The sequence below is a fragment of the Macrobrachium rosenbergii genome, chromosome 16, assembly GCF_040412425.1.
Source record: "Macrobrachium rosenbergii isolate ZJJX-2024 chromosome 16, ASM4041242v1, whole genome shotgun sequence".
Lineage (NCBI taxonomy): Eukaryota > Metazoa > Arthropoda > Malacostraca > Decapoda > Palaemonidae > Macrobrachium > Macrobrachium rosenbergii.
Window position 1 is genome coordinate 26,526,129 of NC_089756.1, and position 16,920 is coordinate 26,543,048.

The following is a 16,920-nucleotide window of genomic DNA, read 5'->3' on the forward strand; positions in this document are numbered from 1 at the left end:
TATGCTAAATTTTCCTGTCTACAGGTAGTATCGTCATACCGACCTGGTATACGGACATGAACAGTTTTCTTTAATGATAAAAAAAAGCAGAGGTTCGATAGTATTTATTTATTCAATTATTATTTACATTGCAACGACAAATGATCTCAGCGCACATAAATAAGTTTTAAAGAATGTAGGCTAAGATTAGGCCTACATTGAAGATGCTGTCTACAAAAATAAAATTAAGTCTCCTTTTAGCATAAGATGTCATACATAAAGACAAGAAATAAATAAATGTCATACATAAAATATAAATTTTTCGCCACCATAAAAGCCAGCAAAATGACAAGCGTGTAGCTAACTGAAAAGAGTAAACGAGAGCTTACGTGTTATTTGCATTAGGAACCAAGCAGTGACCAGTGCAGAAACGCGCATGCGCATTTTGAGTCGACAGTTGTCACGTACGGAATAGTTTATTTTACCTCGCCTGTGAGACTATCCCCACCGCCGTAGCGCTGGATTTAAGAGTTTATTAACTTTTCAAAGCCTTGTAGTAACAAGCGTACCTAAAAGCTGAGGAAGCGATTAGTGGAAGAGGTCTTCGTGGCTGTTTTAAGTACTTATATGCAAATAAAAATTTCATTTATAATGTAGCAAGTTGTCGAGAAGATTGTGAAGAAATAAGTCAAAACATGCCTCGAAGAACTTCAGATTAATTGTTGCAAGACTGATTAACAGAGCTGTTTATCAATGGAATAACTTAGTACACTCTGCAGGCGAATTATAGAAAGGCTGTTTAATTAGAAATTTACTTAATCCAAGTTTTGGCTGAAATGGATTGAAGTTTGTCCTGGAATGTTTCGAACACATCTGTATGTGCACATACAGTCATTCGGCCGATAATTATAATTAAAATATATGTTTCACGATCTTATAAGCATTTGAAATGATAAAATGCTAGAGATAAAAGTAGTGCATCTGGCTAGAAATAAATGGGTTGATTGTAAAACCTTTAATTTATTATACATATAAAAATTTTAAATGGTTTGAACGAATATGTTCAATAAAAATATTTTAAATAAGTATTAAAAATACCACATTAAGGAATCACTGTGAAGTATTGTATAAAGTGTAAAAAAAATATCCGTTATAGAACATAATTTTTGCAAGTATTCGTCATAATTGCCACTGGAAGCTGTTCCTAGTAATCCCTACATAATATATTCAAAATATCCCTACTACAGGTATAATTGAATCACTTTATAACATTCTACTTTTCCCTCCGTAGTCTCGCATCATGCGGCCACCATAATTTTTCACAAGTCTCCCTAATATATATCATAATTTATTCTAAGTATAATTTTTCACGAGTCTCCCTAATATACCCATCATAATTTATTCCAAGTATAATTTTTCACGAGTCTCCCTAATATACCTATCATAATCTATTCCAAGCATGCCTCATCATAATTTATTCCAAGTATATCTCAAATATCTGACTTGACCATCATAATTTATTCCAAGTCTTCCCCATGTAACCACTAAAATAAACTCCAGTATCGTACGATCCCTACGGTTTCTTCAAAGTCTTCCTTAAATGGCGACCATTATTTCTTCCAAGTCCTTCCTTTTCAAGTCGGGAACTGTGGCGTCTGAAGAAGGGTAACCCACGGGAAGAAGCAGCAGCAGTTTCTCGTTGGACGGGCGTCCCAGCAGGGTCCTCAGCTGGGGCCCGCAGTTGAGAGGCGTTGAGGTGAGGGTGACGAGACCGGCATACTGTGGAAGAGTTCGAGATACGTGTCAGGAGAAAGTGGTCGACTTTCATGCATGCATTCCTAGTCATCTGTCAATTTCTAGGAATGGAATATGTAATAGAGCTTAGGCCAAAGGCCAAGCACTGGGACCTATGAGGTCGTTCAGCGCTGGAAAAGAAATTGAGAGTGGGTAGGTTTGAAAGGTGTAACAGGAGGAAAACCTCACAGCTGCATAAGTGTTAAGTGAGGGTGGATAGCTAGACAGAAGAAAGATAATATGAATGGAGGTGCAGTAAAAGGTGTGAAAGGTGTTGCAGCTAACTGCCGAAGGGACGCTGCAAAGAACCTTCAGTAATGCCTACAGTGCACCCCTTGAGGTGCACTGATCGGCACTACCAGCCCCCATGGAGTTAATTTTTAGGCCATTTTTATAACCTGTATTTTACTGCTCAGGTTTCTCTTTACACATATGGGCGTTTTCTTAAGTGGATGGTTGCGTTAACAAAATGATGGTCCTTGTTCATTACATATGAATTTGTAGCTGTACAACTTGTGTACATAATGCAAATATTAACTCATATCATTTAAGTAGCAGATGTATTGCAATGTGGCCAGTTTCATATAAACTCATTTAATAAAATAACACTAAAATGGTTTTCGCTGATTATTTCATGCAATGTTTTTCAAATCATATATAAAAAGTACTAACAGAAAAGTGATAAAAAAAAGGTCATCTAGAATAATCAGCAAGTTAAGGACGTTTTTTGCTTCCTCCACATTGGATGCGTGACATCACAAATAAAACAGCCATCTCGAAAAACGCCAAGGTCTCACATGAATTGCGGAGAGCATGATGCCGCCAGCCAGGGCAGTCGAGATCTCGTGGTAGTAGTGGTTCCTCTTCCTTCCGTCGGGCAAGAGGCCGTAGGTCTGCTTGAAGATCAGAATGAGCCAGGGAGCCTCCGTCAGGTAGTCCTTCACCCAGTTGGTCTTCAGTGCCTTGAGGTCATTCACCCACTGGTTACCTGGAAGATAGTTCATGCACTTGAGTCAAATGAATTCACTTTTAACCTGTGTTTGGCTAGCTTGTTCCTTTTGTGACTTGAGTTTTGGCTGTCTCCTCAAAGACTTTGACCTCAAATAACTTGAATTGAATTGAATTGAATATAGAGTTTAGGCCAAAGGCCAAGCGCTGGGACCAGTGAGGTCATTCAGCGCTGAAACGGAAATTGACAGTATACGTTTGAAAGGTGCAATAGGAGGAGAACCTCGCAGTTGTTATGAGAGGGTGGATTGTAAGATGGAAGAAAGAGAATATGAAAGGAGGTACAGTAAAAGGAACGAAAGGGGTTGCAGCTAGGGGCCGAAGGCACGCTGCAGACCCTTAGGTAATGCCTACAGTGCACCGCATGACGTGCACTGACGGCACAACCCCCTACGGGGTGGACAGTTTTGAAATTGAAGTTTCTAAATTGTAGGTGGTGAAGAACCGAACTGGGAAAACGAAAGTCACACAGCGCCGTATGTAAAACTGCACAACTTTCCCTCCCTTCCATCTAGAGAAGAATAAATTCACGACGTTCAAGCAAAAACATGAAAGGCACACTTAAAAAAAATTGAACTTCTTTATACCTTTAGCTGATTTCTAGTGCATGTAGTTTAGGGGAATTTGATCCTATCAGTTGTGTGTTATTGGTAAAATTGATTAGCGCTAACTATTGTACATTTTCTCTTAGGGAAAATATTCATTACAAAGAGTATGTTGTTATCTCAAAAGCTTGGGCTGTTCTAAAATGCTTTCTGTATCCAACAACTTTGGTTATTGTAAATGTTAGAATATTTTCATTCATCAACCAGTAATCCATATGGTAGGGGTTTCCCTTGAATTATTTGAGAATTTAACAGACATTGTCAGGAGGCGCCTGCCTGATACAGTGAGTACATGTATAACTGAATCACGAAAATATGGAACGTGATGAATATATAAATAAAAATAAAATCCACGAAGAGACGGAAACACTGTAGTGCTGCGGGCCTTTCGACACTATTAAAGGACCTGATGTCTCGAAGGCCTCACTTATCCAATATTTCCATTTCTTTAATTTTATCTTGATATAGTATGTATAATGAAAATGTTAACAAAATGTTTTTGCCCTGATATTAGCCAAGACCATAAAGAAAACTGACTTTCTTGTAGAGCAACCAAAGACTAGAAGAACAACCGGAGGTAATTATTTCATCGCAAGAAAAAAAAATCGAATTTCTTACCCATTCTCTTGGTGTAGTTAACTTCCTCCTCTGCCTCCACAATGCGTCTAACTTCGTGCTTCATGTCGGCGTCCCCAACGACAACAAAGGTCCAAGGCTCTGTGTGGGCTCCTGAAGGGGACGTCCCTGCCGTGGAAGAGAAAGTCACGGTTATCGGCTTCAATTTCTGCGCTGCTTATTTCCTTGAAAAGGCAGCTTCGTTAGTTATGGAAGAGTATGGATATTCGGTTCAACTTGTTGGTCACTGCCGATTAGTCTATGTTGAAAATATCCTGGAAAATTACGCTAAGATTCCGAAAAGAATCTGGAGACTGTAAATGATTGAAGTATGCCTCTACATCAGTAACATCTACAAAGACACCAGAAAACTTGCTCATGTTACACTTCCTAGGTATTACAATTGCAGTTTTCATGTGACCCAACTGAGTTGCTTTCTGTCTTACTGTTTTTATCTGTGCCGTATATATCCATGGTCTCTTTCTACAAAGCTATTCAACTTCTTCAGCGTTACAGAACTGGAACAGTGGCCTGGGTGAACTAATAATAACAAATATAATAATAATAAAAACGGAAGATGATGATTACCTCCTGTCCTGACGATGTTGTCGATGACTTCCCGGGGAACGGGCTCTGAACTGAAGAACCTGACGGAACGGCGCTTGTTCATGAGTTCGAAGTATTCTCTGGAGCGTTGCAGACTCTCCTCCTGCGTGTACCTGAAGTTTTGTTCGTGCGTTATTCTCCTTTACGTTACTCGATGTGAATCACCATGACTAAACATCAGTACGAACCAAAACAAAAATGTCCAAATTTCCACTTCCAAGTTACTGATTCATATCAGAACCATCATACGAACAATAACACGATATGATCAGTAAACTCTCATGATCAGTTATCATAAAGTCATTGGTTTTAGTTTTCTGTAAAAGAAGACTATTGAGATGGCTATTTTTCAGTCCTTCCGCACTTTTTCTGTCCGCCCTTGGATCTTAGAAACTACTGAGGCTAGAGGGCTGAGGGCTGCAAATTGGTATGTTGATCATCCACCTCCCGATCATCAAACATACCAAAATGCAGCCTCTAGGCTCAATGATTTTATTGATTAGGTTAAAACTTAGCCATGACCACGTGCGTCTGGCTCTCTTCTGAGTGCCAACAACACATGCCACCACCGGGCTGTGGTTTTTAGGTTTCATGGGCCACGGCTGATTCGGCGCATTTTTTACTTGATATTGGTTTTAAACATGGTATTGTAGACTTAGCCTAGGGTTTGTGTCTTCCAAGTGAGCCTGAAAGACCCGGACAGAGACACTACAGACTAACAAGTAATTGCCGCCAAGCGTGGACACAAACAGGGCTTTAAAATGCACTTAAATGCACAACTTCACATAATAGGGATCATTTTTTTATCGCTTCAAGTAAATTATACAATACAGCAGAAATGCTCACGTGTGCTTGCGGCTGCGCACCTTTATACCTATGTAGATAGTGATTTTTCATTGTTCAGTTATCAGTATGATACGCCATTAACTGATAAATTTAGAGTTTGATGCCATTGTTATTATGATACTGATCATAACTAAGTAGAATGGTATTAGGATATCATAGCCAAGTAGAAAATCGTGTTATTATTCGTAACTTGGAAGTGGAAATTTGGAAATTTTGGTTTTGTTCGTATTATACTACTGCTGACGACATTCATTAATACCTAGTAATTGCAAACGGCTGCTGATACTCGTAATGTGATAGTGTTAACATTAATAATCTGAATCTAAAAAATTTTCCTCGTATTATTTACTTGAAATCACTAACTAACGTAAAAATGAAAAAAATTTATTCATACTATGAAAATAATGACATGAATTAACAACCCACAAGTTGAACTGCCCTTATTCCTAATATGACTGTGACGTCATCAGGGTTACCTTGGAGGCCGGAAGGGGACGTGTTTGAGATCCTCTGGCCAGAGGGGGTCCACCACGTTATCGGCTCCTTCGTCATCGTCGTCGTCTGCGACGTCGCCCACGCCCCCGCTTTCTGTCATGGGCAGACGAACACGATTAGAATTAGATTCAGGCCAAGCGTCGGGACCTGTGAGGTCATTCAGCACTGAAGGGGAAATTGATAGAAAGGAGGTTTTATATTTGTATCGGGAGGAAAACCTCGCAGTTGCACTATGAACCAATAAAATTGTTAGGAGGGGGTGGAAAGTGAGATGGGAGAAAGAGAACATGAACGGAGGTACAGTAAAACGAAGACGAACATTACAGTATTAACATCATGTGACAAACTGGCCCCTTGACTGCTATGGCCATGGACAGAAATGCCGGGCTTATTAGAATAACTAATTAGAATATTTAACTAGACCAAAAAAAAAAAATTTTACAACTTTCAACATTAAGGACGCCAGACAGCTGGTTCATCGACCCTTGAAAAGCAGTATTTGCTAAACAAACCGGCTTGATAAAGGTTGCTCCACCTAACGACTTTTATACAAATGAATACGTGAAAAAAGCGCTACTACTTAGCACCATAAAATTGTTCATAAAAAGTAATTGGTGGTTTTGTTTCATGATTCAGTGCCACAACCCGGCATTACACAGCTACAGCTATCAATAGGAGAAATCTGATTTGCTCAAATAATTTGTTTTGGTGTATTAATAAAAAGGATTCATAAAATTGTCTGCGTCATTCATGCAATTAATGGATATGAAAAGTACTCCCATTTCGTGGATATACTACTTCTGTACAAAGACTTGTAACAATACTAACTACGTTGAAAAACGAAATGCGCGAATTACAAAGAACAGTTTTATTCCAGCACACGTCCGTCCATTATTCAGGAGACATTAATTCTTGACGTCTGCCACTTGTCTGTTATTCTCAGTTGTTTGACGATACCGCAGAGTCTTATCTATACAACTTACCGGTTTGTCATCAGATATTTCTCCTTAAAAGGAAGATAATTGGAAATAAGACGGGCAGAGAATAGAACAGATATGCAGACAGAGACCAGAGGGAACGAAAGAAAAGTAAAGAGGAAGAAGGCAATGTTGCAGGATCGCATTTCTTCTTCCCCCCACCCCAACTTTTCCTCGCCTCCATCGGGCCTGCGCTAGATACGGGGTGTTGGTTTGGCAGTGTCACTGACCTCTGCATTATGGTCTTGATTTTTTTACCTATAATACACGCAGCATCATGAAGTGGGTGAGGAGGTGAATTCAAGCACATCATTATGTTGCGTCTCTGGAGAGGCTAAGCCCATGTATTGTTCGATTTCCATTGGTGACATATCAAGCTAGGATAAAGTAGGGATATGTGGAATGTTTCATCAAGCTGTGAAGACTGTGTCCAAAATATTCGAAAGACTTGTGCGCATATATTGCGCATATTACAGCTGCTGGCTGGGGTCAACACAAGGTTGCGAGTTATTCGAGCCAAGATGCACTTCGAATGTTGGTTTTAGTGTCTAAATTTACAGCTCCAACTCCAACACTACAGTACAGTGAGCTCCAACTTGAAATAAGGCGGACTAAATAATAAAGTTAAGACTTTCTCATTCTGTGAGGGTTATGACATCGTGGATTTTATGGTGAATATGGAATACCCATATAAATCTCAGAATGTCTCAGCACTTTAATATATATGACAAATTTGCGGGTCTCACAGGGCCTCTTCGGTGGGGTGGAACAGGATTAAATAAGCAGCAGACTGTAAATAAACAGTAAAATTTACAGTCATTGTTTGAGTTAGTTTCCACACACACAACCATCCTCTCCAGAAAAGCCAAACAAAACAGAGACCACTCACTTATGACGTTCTTGCTGGCTTTCTCCTCCTTGGACGAGGACTTGTGACCGGGTACACTTCCATTCTGCACGGCCTCCTCTTCTCTCTTCTTGTTATTCTTGGGCACGATGAAGTTGATGAAAATGACCACAAGAAGCGACAGCATCGCTTCGATGTAGTGTTCGTTGAGGAAAGGGACGATATAGCGTGATACGAGGCCCATCTTGAGGAGTCTTGTGACCTGAAACAAAGTTGGAAAGTGAGCACAGCCAGCGTGGGATATGATGGGGCTCGCGACACCCCTCCCCCTTCTAAATCTTAGCAAGTTGAAACGTATTACATAAATCATAAAATACAGAAAAGTTAAAAAAAAAACTATTGATAAGCAACAACAGCAATGCATTACGAAAGTGAATCGTTTTGGCATTCTGGCATTATTGCGACACACTGCCGCCTGCGTCATAGTACCAAGTTAAAATGTGTTTTTACTAGATACTCAGCTGTTGGCTTTCAAGCCTTATGAGAAGCCGCCGCCTACATCAGACTGTTGTCTGTTGCATATTTCAGTAACCTTGATCTATTTTTAAAACCACTGACACTCATCGTAACCTCAAACCTTTAAATTTATCCGGGTTTGCGACGGATATGAAAAAAAAAAAACTAATGGCAGCAGGTAACTTACTATTGATGACTAACCAAAACTTATCGAGCTATTATAAGTTTATAATTGTCGTTTTGAATGATGATTACGTCGTTTGTCAAGGGAAGGAAAGGAGATAGTTTTCCAAATCCCAAACAACCAAATCTCTTGATAATTTGGGCAGGGACACATTGCTGTCACATCACGCTTAATTGTGCTGCTAAAGTCCACTTGGGCATCATTAAGTGCGCAGGCCAGTTTCACGCTCATTTGAAGTGCTAGGAGACACATTTGCTATGAGGGGTGTGAGTCACACGATATGAATTCTGACGATATGAGTGCTAGTTAGTCCACTGGGATTATCTTCACATCTCTCTCTCTCTCTCTCTCTCTCTCTCTCTCTCTCTCTCTCTCTCTCTCTCTCTCTCTCTCTCTCTCTCTCTCTGTTTCTGCAGACATTTGGAGGGCACATGATAACATGAGGTTGTATTTATTATAGCGCCTCTTTACCTCAGTACGTACCTACCTAAACACTTGACTGAAAAATGTAACATCACTCGAAGAGAAGCGACTACTGTAGATCCTACTGCTGATTTCTTTTGGTGTTGCGGCCTCTTGAAATTGCTTGCTTGAGTCTTGCTTGAGTTCGCGTTATGTGGTTGCATTGTGTTCTCGCCCTTAATGCTTTGGCAGTACGAAGAGTGTTAAGGATCGCGAGTTCAATAGAGGCTATGGCGTTATTTTATCACTACTTACATGTGCGCAGTATCTTGTGTCATTTCTTGAGCACACACACACATTATATAATATATATATATATATATATATATATATATATATATATATATATATATATATATATATATATATATAATTATATATATATAATATATATATTATATGTATATATAATATATATATACAAGTATATTATATATATAATTAGCCTCGATGGCTCGGTTGGTAGAGCAGCAGCCTCAGACTTCATAGAGGTCTGTGGCGTGGGTTCAATCCCCGCAGCCAACCGGTCAGAGAAGGCGGACACTTTGCTATCCGTGTAGACACCATGGGATTACGTATATAATCAACGGATAGGTTTGCTGAAAGCAAATGGGTGTTACAGACTAATACACACATAAACAAAGCCACTCCGACATCTTCTAAAAACATAACAGACACCTCACACGTCTCGAACTGTCGACCTAACCGCCCAGTTCTCCTCGCTGCTGGGAGAAAGGGGGCTGGGGATTCGGTACAATACATGAACACATTCGTTACCGGGGTCTAAGCGATGTCAGGCAGGGCAGCCGATCGAGGCTACGGCCTACCCCACCGCCAAATCAAAGTCCCTCAAAAGAAGGCATCGTGCATACCCCATATAAAAAAAAATGGGAAAAAGCACGTTAAAACGAAGAAATTATATATATATATAATTATATACTGTGTATATATATATATATATATATATATATATATATATATATATATATATATATATATATATATATATATATATATAACCTATATATATTATTACATGGGATTTATTTTGGTTATCTATATTTCTGTCAGTTTATGATACCTGTGTCTACTGTGTTTTCCAATGTCAATAAATGGGCATTCAAATCCGTCATGGATTTTAACGTGGCAAGTCAATGCCGTTACGGCTTATTCCCCGTGAAAGAGTAGTAATGAAATGGCATTTACGACGCAGTCCAAATACTCAAGGGGAAAGCAAAAAAAAAAAAGAACTGCCAGACATGAGTGGCAAAAAAATATTACCCAGAACCATTTCAGTAAATGACTGAAGCATGGGAATAGTGCAGTACTTACAAACCGAGCGTTTGAATTCATAGAAAATACAACCGTCCTAATATTTCGGCAGTTGCTCTGTCTCCTCTTTATTTGATTGTGCGTCTTTTGGTTTTTCGCATTTGCTTTATTCGGTCATGCTGCTGATGGTGCAAGCATCTTTGTGGGCTCCTGTAATTAATTAATATGAAACTGAAGACATTGTGGCCTGAAAATTCATTCCACGAATCGGCAGTTTTAGACGGTCAGTGGGACAGTGTACTTCGCTCTTTGTGTGGCCACACTTCTCTTACAAGATTCGTCTATTAACACACACACACGCTATACACACACACATATATATAATATAAAAAAAAAATATATATATATATATATATATATATATATATAGAGAGAGAGAGAGAGAGAGAGAGAGAGAGAGACCCAGTACCATTTAATAACAACTCAAGGTCACCTCCTTTTAAAATTAAATCTGATCTCGGCTGCAAGTTGTTAACGCAATAGATGTACTCATGCCTTATCTCTTGAACAAGGACAGAAAATGCAAGATTACTGTCTCTTTTTTTTTATAATTGATCAAGCCGTGAAGTGAATTTGGATTTTTATTTTAGTCTGTAGTTGTCAATTGGTTACAATCACAAAAGATTGGTTATCGAATCTCGAAACTTCAATACTGATTAAATATTGCCAGTTTCATATTTTGTGTTAAGGTCGTGATTTTGACATTGTCTTTCAGTGAATGTGGGTAAAGATTGGTCAGATGCACGGTTGATTGTCTTCTGCAGAACTGCGTCATGACAGTGATCAGCTAGTCATGAAAGATAGCCAGTTACGGCCTTGGGTTTGCTGAGATTTAGATGATGAGACGCCATATTTTTATGTCATCCCAATAATTTTGGATTTTCGTGCTGGTTTCTTCCAGTCTCCTGGGATGAGGTTGCTAGCCCGTAGCCCTTTTTCTTGACTTCACCAGATGCTGGTATACCAGTTTACAACTGGGTGGACTGGTGGTAGAGCTGTTTTGTGCTGGAAATTCTTATAGGGCTTGGATGATTGTTACTCAAATCGAACGATCAAATATGAACCATGAACTCCCCCGGCCTTCCAAGGATGGTCAGAAGCTCGGCTGCTTCCTTGTTAGACATAGCCTAAGGCAAGCACCCACGCATGTGCATACGTTTCCTTGCATCTTCTCGCATCTTATCAAGAAACTTTGTACTAAGTAATCCTTTTATCGGTTTGTGGTTGACGGTAAATTTGCGTAACTGATATCATTTAGGCTATTCATGATTGGAGGAAGAGAATACTTAGCACCTGCATGTGGTTACAGTGCCGTCGGCTGTGGATATTTACAGTCAAACTAAAAAAATGTGGCTAGTAATGAGCCTTTATCAGTCAGTGTTTAGCATTGTGTATGTCTGCCAGTCTGTCACTGTTTTGAGTTTTATAAGAGCCCTATTATTGTAATATGCTTTAAGATAAGACTTCAGACTTCTTACATACCACCTGCGGGTGGTGAGGCTCCAGGATCAAGGACACACTCAAGAGGTCGGAGATCCAATAGAAATTTAATATCGATCAAAATTTTAGAAATATATGAGATAGACCCTCCATATATGGCATGCATACTTCAGTAACAAAGCGGTCATGCAGTGATGTTAAGGCCATACGTAAGAGGTCAGAGGTCTAACAGGAACCTGCTTAATAGGAAATTGCCATCAGCACACCGGTGTTTACTCAGGTTCATCCATTGAAGTCAACGATACTCATCACGGAACAACTTTGTATATATGTATTCGCTCTTGACTAATCACCGAGAATAAAATCAGATATTCACTCAAATGGCTTATTGAGATTAAGTTTCGATGTTCGTTCTAAGTTGTCACTGACACTGAACTGTAATATTTAATCAGACTTCTCATACCAGCGTGAGACTATTAATTCGAGATCACTTGAGAGAATTAAAACCCTCCTAAGTTTTAGTCTGTGATGTTGAATCCTTCTTAAGGGGAGATATATGATGCGTTTTTACTTTTATGGCGGGTTGGTATTGATGGAGCTGGCCTTATGCCGGCACGGGACCCTTGCGCAATAGTGGCCCATAAATAAGTTGTTGAATTGATTGAGAAGCCTGGTGAGGTATTCTAGACTTGGGCCCCAGCTGAGACGCCATGAATTATGTAGTGTTATGATGTGTCATTAGGATTTATGAATTGTATACTACGAAGTCTTCATTGTTGGGTTTCACAATAATGATAATATAAGCAGAATCGTATTCTAAATGCATTTTCTACACTCATTCACCCAGCATCTTCGCAAATAGTGTAGGGATATTTTATCCACTTTACCTCCTAATCAAACACAAAGTATTCAGAATTTGGGCATTTAGATATCGACTGACGTATTCCTGTCAGAACAACACTAGGAAATAGATATTCAGTTTCAGCGTAAACTCAGGCTCTTATATATATATATATATATATATATATATATATATATATATATATATATATATATATACATACATACATACATACATACATACATACATACATACATACATACATACATACATACATACATACATACATACATACATACATACATACATACATACATACATACATACATATATATAATAATAATAATATATATATATATATATATATATATATTATATATATATATATATATATATATATATATATATATATATATATATATATATATATATATATTGTATAGTATATATATTTTAAATATATATATTAGAGCGATTGTATGTGATATGTGAACCAAATCAACAACCAAAACAATAGTAATATTTATTGTACTTTATAGTATTATTATTATTATTATTATTATTATTATTATTATTATTATTATTATTATTATTATTATTATTATTTATCAAACACGGTTATTTACCCACATTCGTATAGAATGATCCGAAACAGGTTTTTGTTACGCGAGCGCTCATGAAATAAAAGTCCAAACACGAGAAAGAACCGCAAATATACCGGCAAAAAAAAAATCTATTCCTAAATAAGCACCAATTGATGATCAAGTCCCAACAATTCCACATTGAAACTACCTGTCTCAAGTTTCTATGGTTAGGCCTATACGGTTTACGAATTCTTGTTTAAGACACCACACAGTTGTAAATGTGAGACTCACCTTTTCTTTAAATGTACACGAAAAGTCTTCCAGTCAGCTGCGACGATAGTTAACTGATCTCACGTTGTAAGAACTGCGAGTTGGAATGTTCGACTTCTCCGACGCACAAGCGCAATATAAAGGGGGAAGGGCACCAGAGCAGTTTATGTTCACTCATTCTACCTTGTCCCTCAGCTTTTCCGTGTTCTCCAGCGTTGCCAGTTAGCTTTTTTCGTAAATGTTGTACCGGAAATCTACAAAATGTCGTACAGTGGCTCGTTAATACTCTACCATGTTGTATATAATTATATTGAAAACTTTATTCAAAGAAACTCGCCTAGAAGTCCTCTGTATTTTATACGAGGAGTGTATTTTGTATTGCTCATGGGCCTAAAGGGTAATCAAACAATTACAGTGCTTAATGTAGTTATAATATGCAGACTTTTCAAATTACGTTACGGTATGTCATGGAGTACTATCTCTGCGTGACTAATGGAGGAATATTCAAACACCGTATGAGGAAAGACACTCAGGACTTCATAAATGATAATCAAGTTTTTCTGTAAAATATGCTTTGATTGCGGTTTCTGAATAGTAACTTCCCTCAACAAAACCGAATGAAATCGGCCGTTTCTCCAATCAAGACTGAAATATGTGGTGATGTAGGTTAAGCTGGTCTTACGCCAGCATGGGCCTTGACTTAGAAATAGCCCACTAGTTTGATGAGGACCCGCCCAACAAGGAGACGAGGCTGAGATAAGAGTTGTATTGAGATTTATGAAAAATATTGTTTGACAGTCGTATGCTTAGTATTATGAGATAGCTGTGTCTTCACTTATAACTCGGAGTTTGATATTAATTTTTTTCAGCTAAAAATATGCATTCAGAATATTTACATAATTATACTACAATTTTCAAAATGGTTGCCGAGAATCATTCATCAGTAGTTCATCACAACCTAGCTTTAGTTGGAAAATTGTTCATGGGAAAATTAACACAGCCCTGCTCCAATTTATTCTGTGCAAAGAAAAATAATGATAAATTTCGTAATTTAAACATCTGTTCAAAATGTCGAAAATAATGGGAAGAAATTCGTACACATTTACCTCTCGAACAAAATGTATTAGGTCATAGATTATCCTCGTAAGTAGGATAAGGATAAACGCTAATGTACGACAATTATCGTACACATGGCAACCGGCTGCCCTTCCTCCTGCTCGCGTCTTGGCCACCGAAATCAGAATTTGGTGTCCTCGCTGACACTGTCTTAACAGCGTTGCCACTCGTCATATAGGTCTTAATTTCTTGCCAATTTCTTTATGGTCATTATTGGAAATCCAGTAATTTTCACTTCATATTCTTTAGTACCTGTGCTTGTTCTCTTATAGAGGGAGTGAATGTCTCCTGAAATTATATAGGAATATATTTATATTGCCGAAATTTTTACCGCGATTATTTTGTTCGCCCAGGTTTCATTGTTTTCGTTCTGCTTTGTAACCTGACGCACGCAGACGGCTATACTCGTTTTTCAACCTAAAAACGCGTGTACACTAGTATTTAAATAGTTACTTTTAGGAACACGGTTATCGTTTAATTGATTGTAGGAAATCTCAAAAGACGGAGGGAATGAAGAGCACCACTCTTTAACAACAGAGTAATTTTATTAGTGAAAGAGATTGACGTTGGGAAAACTAAAACAAAAACAAAACAAACAAACATAAAATATTATCCGAATGGAGACGTACTAATCAAAATAATGTATATCACAAGCACCTCTCAAGGCCAAGGTTCACAACGAGTGAAAGTGTCGGAAGTGAGGACGACTTATGTGCACCGTAGGACGTCTAGATAACTGGTTATGTCGCGTCATTAATGCAAAAATCGTGTTGATTATTGAAAGGGATACGTTCATTGTTGTAAAGAACTGGTCATTGTTTTAAGGCACAGGTTAATTATTACAAGGATTCTATGGATTGTATCATAGACTATGTTGATTGTTGACAGGACTAGGTTCATTTTAGCGAGGACCACGTTGATTTTTGCAAAGAACTAGGTTCGTTATATAAATAACCGTGTTAATTAGTACAAGGCCTAGATGGAGGTTCATTATTGCAGATACCATTTTAATTATTTCAAGACCTAATACGTTCATTGTAGCAGGGGCCATGTTAATGATTGCAACAACTCAGTTCAGTTTGGAAAGGACCATGTTATTGTCGGAAGGAATAGGTTGGTTATAAAGAAAATTTACTGAATTATTGCAAAGTCCAGGTTGATTATTACAAGAAACATGTTTGGTATTGCAAGAACTGAGTTTCGCAGGGGCCATGTTAATCATTGTAAGAAGAATAATGTGTTAATTATTGCAAGGACTATCATAAACAAGTGAAAAATGCGTCGAAGTTTCTTTGGCGCAATCGAGTTTTCTGTACAGCGTATAATCAAGCTCACCGAAAATAGATCTATCATTCAGTGGTATCGGTATAATGCTGTATGAGCCGCGGCCCATGAAACTTTTAGCCACGGCCCGGTGGTGGTGGCCTGCCCTATAGCGTTGCCAGACGCACGATCATGGGTAATTTTAACCTTAAGTAAAATAAAAACTATTGAGGCTAGAGGGCTGCAATTTGGTAAGTTTGATGATAAGAGGGTGGATTATCAACATACCAGTTTGCAGCCTGCTAGCCTCAGTAGTTTTTAAGATCTGAGGGCGGACAGAAAAAGTACAGAAAACTAAAAACTATAAGTAACAGACTAATCATCGCAAGGATCCAGTTACTTATTACAACTTATAGGATAGTAATTGTACGGACAGTGCTGATTGTAACAGAGATCGAGGTCATTTCAGCCAGCAACAGTCACTAATGGCCCATTTAAACATTGCACTGTGGTCTTGCAGGACATATTGCAGGTCTTATTATCGATTATCACTTATAAGTTATCACTTATTAGTGTGCTTGTCTCTTTGGTCATCCTCTCTCATTCACTCTGTTGGTTTTGCTGGGACTTAATGGTGCCCAATACCACTCACACTAGACTCTTAAGTCTCTTATGAGTTTCCAGATAGGAGCGCGGGGCCGCAAATTCCTGAGATGTATGCTAGTATTGCACCAGCCCCGGTTTATTTTTTTTATTTTTCCATTTTTTTTTTTTTTTTTGCCATGCCCCCTAAGTTAGATTAGGTCCAGTTCGGTGAGGTTAGAATATATTTGTTTTCAATGCAGTAATTTGGGCGTGGGAAACATTAGGAGATTATTTTCAAGAAAATTCTATGGTTAGTTTTTAAGATATGGCGTCCCGCTTTCTTCAAGGAAAGGTCTCGATACTCGGTTACGTCTCTGGAAAATGCTGCCGGGCCCATGACGTATACGTCCCCACAGACGGCCATATCTTGGGCCATATGAGGTCAAGGTCTAGAGAATAGACCTTGTATGAGGTCAGGTACCAACGGTATTTGACGCTCTGTGAGCGTTTACCCGTCCAATTACTGACCGAGTATATAGTATTTCTTAACTCACC

General features: G+C 38.4%; 1 protein-coding gene across 1 annotated transcript; it reads right to left on the minus strand.

Annotated features, from left to right (window-relative positions):
- Positions 1–93: 93 nt before the first annotated feature.
- Iyd (Iodotyrosine deiodinase) lies at positions 94–13,656 on the minus strand. Its single transcript, XM_067118689.1, has 7 exons — positions 13,423–13,656; positions 7,815–8,034; positions 5,930–6,041; positions 4,590–4,720; positions 4,005–4,130; positions 2,571–2,761; positions 94–1,758 (listed from the first exon to the last, which is right to left on the minus strand). Exons 2-7 carry the CDS (start codon positions 8,014–8,016, stop codon positions 1,576–1,578), a joined length of 945 nt encoding a protein of 314 aa, XP_066974790.1. The 5' UTR covers positions 8,017–8,034; positions 13,423–13,656; the 3' UTR covers positions 94–1,575.
- Positions 13,657–16,920: the final 3,264 nt, after the last annotated feature.

Excerpts from the sequence above, each read along its gene's own strand:
- Iyd (XM_067118689.1), bottom strand. The coding sequence starts at position 8,016 with ATGGGCCTCGTATCACGCTATATCGTCCCTTTCCTCAACGAACACTAC. Across the intron at positions 4,131-4,589 it reads CAACATCGTCAGGACAGGAG|GGACGTCCCCTTCAGGAGCC; the intron begins GTAATCATCATC and ends CTTCCACGGCAG. Across the intron at positions 2,762-4,004 it reads TAACTACACCAAGAGAATGG|GTAACCAGTGGGTGAATGAC; the intron begins GTAAGAAATTCG and ends ACTATCTTCCAG.